The sequence below is a fragment of the Bos mutus genome, chromosome 13 (assembly GCF_027580195.1).
Source record: "Bos mutus isolate GX-2022 chromosome 13, NWIPB_WYAK_1.1, whole genome shotgun sequence".
NCBI classification, from domain to species: domain Eukaryota; kingdom Metazoa; phylum Chordata; class Mammalia; order Artiodactyla; family Bovidae; genus Bos; species Bos mutus.
In genome coordinates this window covers 51,722,238-51,736,847 of record NC_091629.1, presented here as the reverse complement: position 1 = coordinate 51,736,847, position 14,610 = coordinate 51,722,238, and the positions used below count along the sequence as shown (strand labels likewise).

At 38.0% G+C, this 14,610-nt stretch overlaps 1 protein-coding gene across 4 annotated transcripts in view; it reads right to left on the bottom strand.

Moving 5' to 3' along the window:
- The window catches only part of RALGAPB (Ral GTPase activating protein non-catalytic subunit beta), a 93,403-nt gene that overhangs the window by 45,065 nt on the left and 33,728 nt on the right, over positions 1 to 14,610 (bottom strand). For 2 of the 4 annotated variants that reach the window (XM_070381718.1, XM_070381719.1), the window contains exons 6-11: positions 13,706 to 13,837; positions 8,026 to 8,204; positions 6,581 to 6,729; positions 6,238 to 6,454; positions 3,775 to 3,810; positions 2,350 to 2,551 (exon numbers count right to left, since the gene is read on the bottom strand). In XM_070381718.1, the coding sequence (XP_070237819.1) occupies positions 2,350 to 2,551; positions 3,775 to 3,810; positions 6,238 to 6,454; positions 6,581 to 6,729; positions 8,026 to 8,204; positions 13,706 to 13,837 (915 nt within the window). The remainder of the gene's footprint in view (positions 1 to 2,349; positions 2,552 to 3,774; positions 3,811 to 6,237; positions 6,455 to 6,580; positions 6,730 to 8,025; positions 8,205 to 13,705; positions 13,838 to 14,610) is intronic. The other 2 variants (XM_005895987.3, XM_005895988.3) reach the window with 1 other exon arrangement.

Sequence of the window (14,610 nt, the reverse complement as noted above, 5' to 3'; positions counted from 1 at the left end):
GTGTTGTGTCTTTTCCCACTCCCCTACTATTTGGGGGGCACGATGAAAGAAAGAAACCTCATCTGACCCTTTATGCACAATATGAAGGTCACCCTGAGTAAGAATCCTTTTAGGAATGTACTTAAAGTGTACCTTACTTTCAACATCCTCCCCTAACCCCAAAGAACTAAGCATTCAAACTTCTATCATTCAAGAGACACTATATAGGTATACTCTTCAACTACATAAGGCATTTTCTCCACAAAACTCCTCACCTCCTGGTTATTGCTCAATGCATTTCAATCTACCTTCTCTCTCTGGAACTCAACTAAAAACATGTTCTAACAAATAACCAGTGGCCTCTCAACTGCTGAATCCAAAAGACACGTCTAACTCTTAATTTACTCTGCTTTTTGAAAGCATTCAACCTTTTGAGCACTCCCTTCTCTTATTCTTCTCTGATGTCTATGGCTAGTTCCCTTAACAAATCTTATTCCACATGCCTCATAATACTAGTGTTCCCCAGGCTGACAACCTTGGTTCTCTAAGCTGTTAGTCTGGTTAAATAATACACAAGCCAGCAAACATAGTCGAATTAGTCTCTAGCTCCATATCCATTAGCCAAAAGCACACTGGAGACCTGAGGACAGCATGTGTCTGACTCTAGAACTCCCTGTGCACCGTGTCTGGCACAAAGTAGGAACTTTATAAATATCTGTTGATAAATAACCCACAGGCACCTCAAATTCAACAGCTTCAACACTAAGCCCATCCTCCGCCCCCTCACGCATCTGTTCTTTGGTTGATCACACTACCACCCATCCGATCTTATGGGCCAGATGGAAGGCTCATGGTCACAGCCTTCTCCCTTACTGCTACTGACACCGTATGGAGTACCACCCCAACCCACAGTCTCCCTCCTAAGAAATGTGCCCCCACAAGGGGTGCCTGTATGCAGTATGAACCACCTTCACAGCTGTAGCTGATCAGATTAGAGGCAGACAGCTGATTAATCAGATCCTCTTTCCCAGGAATCTGAAATTGGGAATCAGAATAATAATTGGCCTTTGTGTCACTAAGGCAAAGGCCATGGAAATTTGGAACTTAGAAGCACACTACAATGTAAGAAATTGATATGCAGATAACAGAAGAATGAGGCAGTTCTAGAAGACCATGACGACAGAGAAACAGAAAGGAAGAAAGGTGTTTTGGTCCCTGAATACTTTCTAACCCCTGGTTCCTGCCCTTTGTGAGACCCTGCTGCATGTCCTGATCTTAGACATATTAAATAGCACGAGTTTCTCAAACTTTTGCTTAAGTCACATTAAGAGGGGTTTCCATTAAAGTCAACAGCTTATTATTATTAACTCCTGATTAGTTCCCTGCATGTACCATTCTGTTTCTACCTATATTCTCTACTTTTTCTGAGTCAGTTTAATCTTCTCTCCTGAGAATCTAGTATGTACACAGACACCTGAATGTTCTTTCTAACATCACATCAGCAGCTGTGTGAAAGATCAGCTGAGGAGGGCAAAAGAGAGTCAAGAAAAATAGGAGGCCATTACCAGTTAATTTAGGGAAAAAGTGACACCTGAAGTGTCATGGTGGGGACAGAGTGGAGAGATTAGAAAGAGGGTTAAGTAGAAGAAAGGCAAGAGTCGGCTGACCACCTAAAGATACAGAGGGAGAGAAGAGAGGCCTAAAATGACAGCAAGTTTCTGGCATAAGCAACTGAATGGATGGCAGAGACATTCAAAAAGACTGGCTGAAGGCACAGATTTGGATAGAATGACCCCATTCAACTTGCTAACACTTGCTAGTCTAAGTAACTAGCCATCTAGTAAGTCCAGCACAATCATCCAACTCTCTGTACTCTTTCCTGAACCTCTGGAGCAAGGGTATGCTGCTGTTCCTCTGAATTCCTATAGCACTTTATCTGTGTCTCTCTCCTGCCAACTTCCTATTGCTGCTGGATTGGTATTACTGTGTACATGGCTCTGCTTGAGAAAATTAGCTCCTTAGAGGCAGGATTGACAGCTAACATTTTTGGATCATCTATAGTGTCTAATACTGTGGCCAAAAAACATGTATCAAAAATTGAGTGTGGCCCTTCCAAATCTCTCTATAATTATTAAATGTCAACAAGTTAGAATAAATACTTCTAAAATAAAAGAGATGTATTGGGGGTCCTCATAAAATCTAGTACGGTAGGTAAAAAGGAATTCAAGCAAAACTTTCAATTACTTACATGCATTTGCAGGTATTTAAAACCAACATTTACTTATCAATTCAGCCTACCAAGCCATGCTACAATAGACTTTCACTATCACAACTATACAAATGGAAAAATAAACAAAAAAATTCTAAGACCTGGATAAATAAGCTGGCAGAATCTCTTCTCCAGTCTTCTTGCTACAAAAAATCCTACACAGTGTCCCACAAGCCTCAGCTCTTCCTGCTTCATAGTTATCGGGAAATTCACTTGCATCAAACATAGGATTGGAAACCATGGTGTCTGTGGACATTTGTGACCCTTTCCGTCGAAACTCCATGCTAGCTTGTGTTGTAATGGCTGGGGAGAAAAAAGGAGGGTTTTATTATATTTGTTGATATGCAAAAAGGCTCATGGGACCCTGGACACAAAGATCAAATGTTGGTGTCATTAAATAGCTACTTGAATAGAATCCAATAATGCTTTTGTTTGGCAACTAGGTCTTAATTTTTTTTTAAAGGGCTCTCTGAAATCTTCTTTGAAAAGGAGTAACAATTAGTTTATAGTGGTACTGTCAGTTAACAGATTCAACAAGAAGCATTTTTCAACTGAATTTTTGATTAGCAGAGTACATTTATATATATCTGTATTCACACACATACAGATATATAACACAGAATTTGGCTTTTCTATTACTTATTCTGTTTTTTCCTCTCCTGATAAAAGTGATGCTTAAACAATAAAAAAAAATAGGTGCTGCAATTTACACATTACCCCAGACAGACATCATAACTGAATGGGTCATCCCATGCCAGGGTGTATACTTCAGGGAGAGGACAAGGTAAGGACAGAATGGGTAGGGAGGAAGAGAGAGCGTTCCCACCACCCACCCAACTCCAAAGCACACACCAAAGAATTGCTCAACCAAGCAAAATGAGAATGAATTTTAACAACCACAGACAGCAGCTAACTTGAGGTTGATAAATCAGAAAATTGGATTGGGTAAGAAAGATTATCATGGTCATTTGTTGTCACTGAAACAGAAGCCCTTCGAAAGTTGCTCGCGTTTTTAGGAAAAGATTTCATTGTGTAGTGTAAGTCACTCTGAAATCTTTTATCACTCTACATGAAATGTTTATTTTATAGTAATAGATTTAACAGGATGCAGAGTCAAGCACAAATCTTTATGCAACTTCCCATGAGCCATTTTTAGTCCTGAATAAGGTATCCAGCAATAATACATTTGAAAAACACTACATGCAGAATGCATACAAATCAAACACTAAATCTGTAAAAAAATAAGCTTAAGCTTTAAATTAAAAAAAAAAAAAAAAGCCAAAACACAGTTAGTGCAAAATCCTGGAATTCATGACATGACCAGACTAGTGTACAAAATAATGGGACTGATTCAGGCAGATTAATTTGCTTTTGCCAACAATCTTCCCCATTCAAAACACAGAAAAGTATTTTTCTTCCCAAGTGCAAAAACTACAAGAGACAATGACAATCAAAAATTTTAATGGAATTATGAAAAAAATAAAAACATGACTGCAATTAAGGAGAAGCTTCTGGTTCCTACTTACAAGATTTATAAGAAAGAAGAATTTGGATAAAAGATGCTGCAAGATAATAGAAATAAATGGAAACAAATCAAAGGACAGCAGTAATTATAAAATACTTTAAAGATGGTGAAATTTTACAATAAGTTTAGAAGCTTTTTAGCTTTTTAAAAGTTAGGTTAAAAGCTTTATGATACAACAAGCTAGTTCAAAAACAGGAAACTGTGCATTCAGATCCAAAATTATGATTTTTGTATCATGCAAAACAATGAACGAAGAAAATTACATAACTACAAAGAATTGAGGTTCTGAACTGCCCATAACGTGCATTAAAATTTTAGTTCATTAACCCTTCCCAGCTCAATGTTACATTTACAAAGCACCGTGTACTGTCATGTATATCTAAAGCTAACTAGTTCATAGAAGCAAACATTTTAAGTTAGAGGTGAACTACATGGCAGAATTCCTTGATGGCAGCCAGTACTTAGAAAACAGACTAATAGAGTTAGTATTCTCCAACTTTCCACCACCCCCAAATCCTCAAAAGCAGGACCCAAAAGGACTCTAACCCATTCAACTGTCTGGACACCTCCTATCTCCTGAGTAATACAACAGATTTTCTCATCTCTGAACACAAGGTCGGGGAAGAAGAGCTGCTATCCTTTCTCCACCAAGGAAAATGGTTAAGAGTTGAAAATAAGAATTAGTTGCCCACATACGATGTGAATTTTAGTTTCTATCTTTTGGCACGAGAGGATGAGCAAAGCTGTTAAAAACTCCCTATAGAGTGGGAAGATTTGTAAGTTCCCTTTAAGCAAGCCCCCCAAGGAAGCAGCAGGTTGAACCACTCTGGATTCAGGGATTTTAGTGTCAACAGCTTGATACCCAAAAGTTACACTGTAAAAGAATTATATCTTAGTGAAAATAAATATATGACTAACTCAATCTAGAAAATATAATACAATAAACATAAACATGGGTCATAAAATTCAAAATATAAGGCACATGAAATAAGAAAATAGAAGCCAGAAAGTTTTTTAAGTGTTTTCATTTAGTCATCAAATAAATACATTTACTTATCCATAAGTCAAACTTGTAAATAAAATATGAAATGGTAGAATAAAAGGTATCTGAATTTGAACAAAACAATCAAGGAATCCCTAAACTCAATCATGCAACCTCAAATTATATTCCTGAAAATGTCTTTATATCCACTTCTCTTATAAATTATTTAAAGATTTATAAGAACATCCAGAATAATTACATGTGTATAATGCTAACAGACATAGACCCTTAGTTCTGAGATGATATATAAAAGAAAAGAATTTATTTCTGAGAGAAAGCAAGAAACTTTTATGGCTATTTTATTAGTTTTATCCTTGAAATCAACACTCTCCCCAGAGATGCATTGTGTGTGGTAGTTGCTCAGTTGTGTCTGACTCTTTGTGACACCATGGACTGTAGCCCACCAGGCTCTTTTCTCCATGGAATTCTCCAGGCAAGAATACTGGAGTGGGTTACCATTCCGTTCTCCAGGGGATCTTCCCAACTCAGAGACAGAACCTGGGTCTCCTGCATTGCAGGCATATTCTTTACTGTCTGAGCCACCAGGGAAGATGCATAATCTAATACAATTAGGCATCCTTTTAACTCAAGTTATTTCCAACCCCAGGGGAAAAGTGCTTCTCTTACCAATCAACCAATATTAATTATATTATTACATAGAGCAGAATTAATGCATAAAGCACAGTGCTTGGTACAAAGTAACCACAACTCAATAAATGTTAGCCATTATTATTATTCAGCTCTATTCATACAGTCATAAATATTCAGTATATTCTATAGGACCCCGCCCTCCCATCCTGCACCCTAATGCCACTACTTACAACTATAATGGTAAGATGACATAGATCAGATTTAGATAAGAGTTTCATTTCTGAGATATCAAGGTTGAGTTATTAATTCTTTATTAGTCTTATTTACTTACAAAGCAAATGATATTTTTTTAAAATGTGCCCTTGAAATAAACTTTTCTAGACTAAAACCTAAAAGGATAGTCTTCTGTGAAGCAGAAATTTGATTTATATGCAGTAATGAGTGAATGGCTGTCAAAATCTAAGAAAACACTTCTTGTGAATAAGTTTCCGGTCAATCATGTTTAATTCTTTATATCAATAGTATTATCCTGGCTGACATGAAGGGAACTTCCAGGTCACCTACTGAAAGGAATCTGATTGAACAAAAAGTGGCTAGCCTGAAATGTATCTAATAAAACCAGACAAAAGCCAAACCTCGTAGAATAAACATGAAAAGGACACGTAGGAAAACGTTCAAAATTAGTTCAGCTGGAAGGGGTTAAGCACAAGACACTGCTTGGTCAGAGACAGAGAGCTTTTTAAGATACATATTAATCTTGCAGGTAGGAAAGGTTAAAAAGAAAAAAAAGGAAAGAAAAAAATGACAACGTATTTCTTGAGCAATATTTACCAGTCATGCTGCTGTCTCTGTTTATCCCATTATGAAGTTTACAGTGAACAAATGCTGCATCAAATAACCATGATCCAAAGAGATTCAAGATGCTGTTAACCTTTGGTCTCCGGGGGGCAGGCAGTGGCCGGGGTTCTGAACTAGTCTGATTTGGACTTGACAGAGGAGAGGTGGAGGATGTCTGATGCTGAACTTTTGAGGTGTGAGCAGTACTAACCTGTTAGAAGAACAAAAAAATATAGCCACAGTCACAAGAAGTTTGCAAAAATAGCAGGACTTTTTAAAAGGATGGCTGATTAAACAGCCAATTTTATAAGGTATAATAATGGTGATGAAAACTTACTGTGCTTGTCTTCATGGTGGCCTTATTCACAGTAACAGCCCGGTGCCTCCGGTTATGTGGTGGGGTGGTATTGACAGCAGTGCTCTGAGGCATACTCAATCTGTTCACGGGTGTTGGAGGAGCACTGTCTGATCGGGGTCTAGAAATGCCTTTAAAGAAAGACAAAAAGAGTTATTCTTCTTGTTCAAAATATGTGGTCAGCACATCTTCCTCAAGCAACACTGGTGAAGGCTCAGGACCGACTAGTATAGCAGAGACTACAAGCTGCCTCCCAATTGCCAACCATCCTTTCTTCCTGAGTTACAGAACACAAAACTTAGCTGGACGTGGCTACCCAGAATAAACAACTACATTCCAAAGGCTCGCTTATGGCCAGATGTGGCCATGTTCTGACCATAGAGAAGTGGGTGATTACTAGGTGAGTCTTCTCCAAAAATCTCCTTTTAAGTGTCCTTTTAAGGACCAATCAAAGGTAGATGCTTCTTCCTTCCTAGTTACTAAGAGGATGGCTGGAACTCTTTCAACCATCATGGCCCATGAGAATGTGCACAAAGGATGAAGAGCCAGAAGATGGAAGTGCCCTGGGTTTCTGAGAATGGTGGACCTGCCATAGCAGCCCCATACAGCTTAGCCTGGGGCTTACCATGTATGAAAATAAGCTACCCTGTTTAAACCACTGGTATTTTTGACCAAGTGGCAGCCAAACTTAACTGAACTAATGTATTACCTCTGTAATACCTCTGTAATATATTAAGTACACATAACAAATGTTTTCTAAATGACAGGTATGTAATCAAGGGCTTCTCAGGTGGCACTAGAATCTGCGTGCCAATGCAGGAGATGTTAAGTGATGTGGGTTCAATTCCTGTGTCAGTAAGATCCCCTGGAGGAGGAAATGGCAACCCACTCCACTATTCTTGCCAGGAGAATTCCATGGATGGAAAAGCTTGGCAGGTTACAGTCCATGGGATCACAAACAGTTGGACACACTTGAGCATCTGAGTACATTAAATATCACTGCTCTTTAACAGGTTAAAAAAATTCTGACTTTTCATGTGAAAAACAGTTTAAAACAACGTTTCACAAAAAGTATAATTTGCTTCCTAATGATTCATATAAGAATGATACCTAACACATTTTAATCTGTATTTTCTAGGATTATTAGTGAAATGACACGTCTCTCTCTTGCAAATCATTTATTCATAGCCTTTGTCCACTTACCTACTGGGTCTTATTCTTTTCTCTTTGCATCGTCTGATCTATTCAGCATTTATATAATAATAACAAAAACACTCAGGCTATTACATTAGTTGCAAATAATTTTTCCTAGTTTACTACTTGGCAATCAAATCTCTTCATCTTTTTCTTTGGGCTGTCCCCTAATAGTCTCTAAAACCAGACTCTAGAGTTATCTTCAAACATCCAGCAACATATACAAAATTCACCTAAGAATGCATCCACCAGACAGCTGATTCCACGCATGGCACGAAAAAATATTTGAGGCAGATGTTTAAGGCAGGGATACTGATTCAATTCTTGTGGCATTCCGCTCACATTTAAGAACTGTTCCTGAAATTTGGGAGTAGAGCTTATAATGGCTGGGTTACTCAAATCCACGGGATTACTATCAAAAGAGAGAGCAAGAATTAATTATACATTTAGAAATTTCTTTAGCAATAAAATACACACAATATAATTTTAAGAACAGGGCTGTGTGTACCTATTTGATTAAGAGAGGAGATGAATCTGTGTTTAATAGGCTAGAGAAGCAAACATCAACTCTACAGAAGACCTGCAGTGTGCTTACATAAACTTCATTTGCCTATTCAGAGAATGAGAACCAAAATAAGACTAGAAATTTTTAATTTTTTAAAAGTATATATGGATATATTGTTATATGTTTGGAATTAAGCAACAGAATGGTAAAATTATAAATAAATGTACAAGAACCCCAAGGAGAAAATTTTACTTTAGTATTAATATTTCCAAGTTTTAAAAAACTATGTGAAAATCGGGATTAGTGCTTACATTCTTGTGCATGCACTCAAGTCATACATTTTGATATATTTAAAACAACATATTTGGGCTTGAGTATTTCTACTGAAAAACAGATTTATGTTTTCACTCAAAACCGTCTGCCTAAGCGTCCATTAAACAGCCTTTCCAACTCAAAGTAATAATGTTAGTTAACACATAGCCAGCCACTTGGAAAGAACTTCCACTGGCTACAAGATCAAAAGAATTAGGCTGAGAAATATAAATCCGTGGTTTATAGAGGACCTGGGCCTTTGAAACCTTTTTCCATCTAGTTAGAATCTTAATTTCAAGTAAATGAAAGTGAGGACAAAAGAATGTGTGTGCCTGTATGGAAAAGGGCTTCTAGTATTAGTATACTGTATCCACAGAACTGTAGTTCACTCTGTGGGGTGGAGGAGAAAAGAAGCCTCTAAGGACTTCCCTGGCAGTGTAGTGGTTAAGAATCTGCCTTCTAGGGCAGGGAACGCAGGTTTAATCCCTGGTTGGGGAACTAAGGTCCCATGTGCCTCAGGGCCAGAGAAAGAGAGCAGTGCATATATGCACAAGAAGATCAAAACAGCCAAGAGAGACAGATGATAGAGCAGCCTATCCCAAGGCTGCCCAGATCCCTCCAATCACGAGTACCGAATGTTCACCGCTTCCCGACGCCCAGTAAGACCTATCATTACACAATAACCCCTCTTTTCCACCAGCATTTGTTCAAATTCCTATCCTGTATATCCAAAAAAAAAAAAAGCAACTAAAACACTCTTTCAGCTCAAGAAGAAGGATAGAGTATGAAGAGATCAATTAATAGTGAAGGAGTAGGAGCTTCCCTGGTGGCTGAGTGGTAAAGAATCTACCTGTGAATGCAGGAAACACAGGTTCGATCCTTGGTCTAGGAAGATCCTACATACCATGGAACAGCTAGGCCCACACACCACAACTATTGAGCCTGTGCTCTAAAGCCCAGGAGTCACAACTCAGCCCACTCGCTGAAAACTACTGAAGCCCACATGCCCTGGAGCCTGGGCCCCACAAGAGAAGGCATCCCAATTAGAGGCCCATGCAGTGCAACAAAGAGTAGCCCCCGCTCACTGCAATTAGAGAAAAACCCGTGCAGCAACAAAGACCCAGCACAACCAAAAGTAAAGAAATAAATAGTGAAGAAAAGGAAAAGACTATCTAAGAACGACCACTAAAAAAAAAAGAACTACCATTAAAGAAGATTCCACTACTAGAGTTTTACTGGTGGCATATTTCAAATTCTTAAGGAATATATAACTTTCATACAACAGAGTACAGAAAAAGATAGGAAGTTTCCTAAGTTTTTTAAAGTTACCGAAGTATAAATTAGTCAAAAAACAGAAAGAGAGACAATTTGGGAAAATATTAAAAGAACAACATTCCATAATTAAGCAGAATTTATCTTTAAAGGATGCAGGATGATTCAACACTGGGGAAAAAAATTAATATCCTATCAATAGATAAAAGAAGAAAAGATATTTAATTGCTTAAACGGATCCCAAAATATGACTTGAAAATAATTCAGCACTATTTCCCATTTGTATTTTTAAATTTAAAATTCTTTAATTGCTTATGAAATCAAGAACACAAGAAACAGTAACTATCTAATATTAACAACCAATATCCCATTCAAAATTTCATGCAGTAGAGGCATTCTAATGAAAATCAGAAAAGAGGGATGTCGAAACAGTGTCATTTTAACACAACAGTGTTGTAGAAATTCTGACCAGTATCAATAACCTCAGATATGCAGATGACACCACCCTTATGGCAGAAAGTGAAGAAGAACTAAAAAGCCTCTTGATGAAAGTGAAAGAGAAGAGTGAAAAAGCTGGCTTGAAGCTCAACATTCAGAAAACTAAGATCATGGCATCCGGTCCCATCACTTCATGGCAGATAGATGGGGAAACAGTGGAAACAGTGGTTGAATTTATTTTTCTGGGCTCCAAAATCACTGCAGATGGTGATTGCAGCCGTGAAATGAAAAGATGCTTACTCCTTAGAAGGAAAGTTATGACCACCCTAGATAGCATATTAAAAAGCAGAGACATTACTTTGCCAACAAAGGTCCATCTAGTCAAGGCTATGGTTTTTCCAGTAGTCATGTATGGATGTGAGAGTTGGACTATAAAGAAAGCTGAGTCCCGAAGAATTGATGCTTTTGAACTGTGGTGTTGGAGAAGACTCTTGAGAGTCCCTTGGACTGCAAGGAGATCCAACCAGTCCATCCTAAAGGAGATCAGTCCTGGGTGTTCATTGGAAGGACTGATGTTGAAGCTGAAACTCCAATACTTTGGCCACCTGATGAGAAGAGCTGACTCACTGGAAGAAACCCTGATGCTGGGAAAGATTGAGGGCAGGAGGAGAAGGGGACAACAGAGGATGAGATGGTTGGATGGCATCATCGACTCGATGGACATGGGTTTGGGTGGACTCTGGGAGTTGGTGATGGACAGGGAGGGCTGGCGTGCTACGGTTCATGGGATCCCAGCGAGTAGGACAGGACATGGCAATTGAACTGAACTGTAACAAAAATGGCAACTTTTCAAGCACCTACCACATACTAGATGCACTGTTTTACATTTTCTTCAATTCTTATAACAAGATGGACACTATTTTTTATCCCCATTTTATAGATTAAAAAGAGACTGAGACTCAGAGAGACTAAATTGCTTGCTCAAGCTCACAAAGGAAAAAGCAGTAGAACACAAACTTATATACAGGTCTTACTGCAACCAAAACACTTTTAATGAATTACCACAGACTCAAGTATAAATTACTAGAAAGGAGACATTTTTTATTTGCAGATATGTGCAAATATATGTGTCCATTATATCTAGAAATCTAAAAAGAATCAGTGAAATACAGCATTTTAAAACCCCAAATATAATATACAAAAGTAAAATAGGTAAAACATTTTCTTTACAGCAGCAACAGCCACTTGTAAGATTTAACAATAGGAAAAAAAGTTGGCCTTTCACAACATCAGCAATAAATACATAGGAATAATCATACACACACAAAAAATTATGCAGATGTACAAAACACTTCCACAAGATATTTAAGATTCTTAAAAAGAAAAATACCTAGTCTTGAAAGGCAACCACAATATATTAAGATGTCAGCTGCTCCTAAATATAAATACAAGCTAATACAATTCTCATCTTTGGCAGAGATGAGAATTGCTTAGCTGTTTGATAATTTCTCTTTTCCTTCTATGTTCTCTTGTAATTTAATGTGGCATATGTGAGTTCCAGCCAAAGGAATATGGGTAGCAGTGATTCACATCAATTTAGGAACTGGTCCATAAAAACTTTCCACATAATTTTCCTTGCTTTCTCTTTTCCATCTTTTAGCCAGATACAGAGGCTTCTGCCTACAAAGTTAATGCTCTAATAAAGCCACATGTTGAAGATGGCGGAGGCTTTGCCAGCCTGAGGCCCTGAATAACTACCTAAGCAAAGCTGTTTCTTACACAAGGCTTTTATGAAACATACTGTACTAAGCCACTAAGATTTCCAGGTTCATCTGCTAAAGCAGGACATGTTCCTTACCCTAATATATACTCCAAACCCCAACAGGTTTTGTGAGTTTCTTCTCTTCACATGTGCTTTATAGCATGTCAAATGGATTATAAAATTCATCTAAAATGTTAAACAGGCAAGAGGGATTCTTAAAAATATTCTAAGACATGGAAAAAGGGAAAAAGTCGTTAGTTCTACCAAATACCAATAACTATAGAAGGTTAAAGTAATTAAGTGTGACTCTCCTATAAGAATGAATGGTTTTGCCATAAATAAATTTAAAAATTTTTTAAAGTATATAATAAAAAAAAAGAATGAATGGAAAGATCAATGGAATAATATGCAACCCAAAGACAAAACCCATACATATAAAGGAACTTAATGGCACAAAGGACACAAAGTCAGAAGCAGTGAGTGAGGCTGCTGCTGCTGCTGCTGCTAAGTCGCTTCAGTCGTGTCCGATTCTGTGCGACCCCACAGACGGCAGCCCACCAGGCTCCCCCGTCCCTAGGATTCTCCAGGCAAGAACACTGGAGTGGGTTGCCATTTCCTTCTCCAGTGCATAAAGTGAAAGTGAAGTTGCTCAGTCGAGTCCGACTCTTCGCGACCCCATGGACTGCAGCCTACCAGGCTCCTCTGTCCATGGGATTTTCTAGGCAAGAGCACTGGAGTGGGGTGCCATTGCCTTCTCCAGTGAGTGAGTATAGGTGAGCATATACCGGATCAAAGTACACAGAAGACTTTCTAATCTTAAAGGAAATATAAAATGGTCACAGAAAAAGGTAGATGTAAAAAAATAAACTAAAATCACTGAAAGATGAAAAACAAACTACAAACTGAAAAATAAAATGACAGAAAATAGTTAAGATCCCTAATTTATAAACAAGTCATACAGAGTAATTCAGAATCACTAATATACAAACAGAAAAATGAGGCTCATCAAACCAGAAAGAAAAGATGCAAGGAAAAAGTTTATGAATCAAGACTGTACACAACAGAATTAAAGTTCCACAGAGCACAAGGATGGGGCTAGAAGACAGAAAGGCAGGAAGCAATGAAACTGAATTGAAAACAATATCATAAAGAAAGAAAGAGCATGAAGTATTATTACTTTTAACAATCTGTCCCTCTGTGAAATTTTATGCTGTTCCCTTAGTGGAATTTTAAACAAGGCTACCAGAGGAGAGGCCTTGAGAATAAGACTGACCAGTCACTGCCGGTCACAGAGAGGAACAAGATAGTCTTCAGGCCCCACAGAATGTGACAAAATCCTGGAAGACAGACTGTCACCCAGGCGGCAGCAACAGGCAAGAGAACAAATACTGCACCTACCGCAGGGAAGAGCCCCTAAAGAGTGTGGCCCAAGAGCAGCTGAGGAGAGCCTGACCCTGCCAGGATGGAAGGGGCATGTGACACAGATGAGTGTACTGTCCAATTTGGCTCTATCTGACCCCTGGGCTTAGCAGCCACACTGTGAACTCCAACAAGGAGTTATAGTATGGTTCCTGCCTAAGACATTTACTGGGTAAGGACACATGAAATACAACAACAAGGGTACCTTAACATATGTAAAAAGCGAAACCACGTCTGTGCAACACACTCATTATCCATTTCAGGAGGGATCAGACTGGCATCTTCATCAGGAACTTTAAATGGAGGAAATGAAGGACCATATGTAAAGCGTAGCAATCTAGAAAATTAAAACAAAAAAAATCACATCACCAAGTTCATTTTTAACAGAACTGAAGATACATTCAAGCATTAAAATATAGTAGGAGAAATATGATAGGAGAAAATAGATGAAACTTGTATTATACCCCACTGAAGTGAATAAAATAAATGAAAACCTTTTTATAAAATAAACTGGAAGAGGACTTTCAGTTTTGTAAAAATTATTTTAAAGTATTTATTTCTTTAAAAAATTAGTATCATTTATAATTTAGCTCATATAGTTATATGATTATATTATAAATTTGTTATTTACTTATATGATATTATAAAATGACAAGTGATTTATAAATTAAATATTGCTTCTCATATTATAAATTTTAATACATCTTATTATATATAACATTGTATGTAATACACAACACTGTATATAACACTTATACAGAATATAATTTTATAATGTATGCTGCTGCTGCTGCTAAGTCGCTTCAGTCAATGTCCGACTCTGTGCGATCCCATAGACGGCAGCCCACCAGGCTCCCCCCGTCCCTGGGATTCTCCAGGCAAAAACACTGGAGTGGGTTGCCATTTCCTTCTCCAATGCATGAAAGTGAAAAGCGAAAGTGAAATCTCTCAGTAGTGTCCGACTCTTCGCAACCCCATGGACTGCAGCCTACCAGGCTCCTCCGTCCATGGGATTTTCCAGGCAAGAGGACTGGAGTGGGTTGCCATTGCCTTCTCCATTTACAATGTATACTATAACATAAATTACAAATTATATATAATTTTATAAAA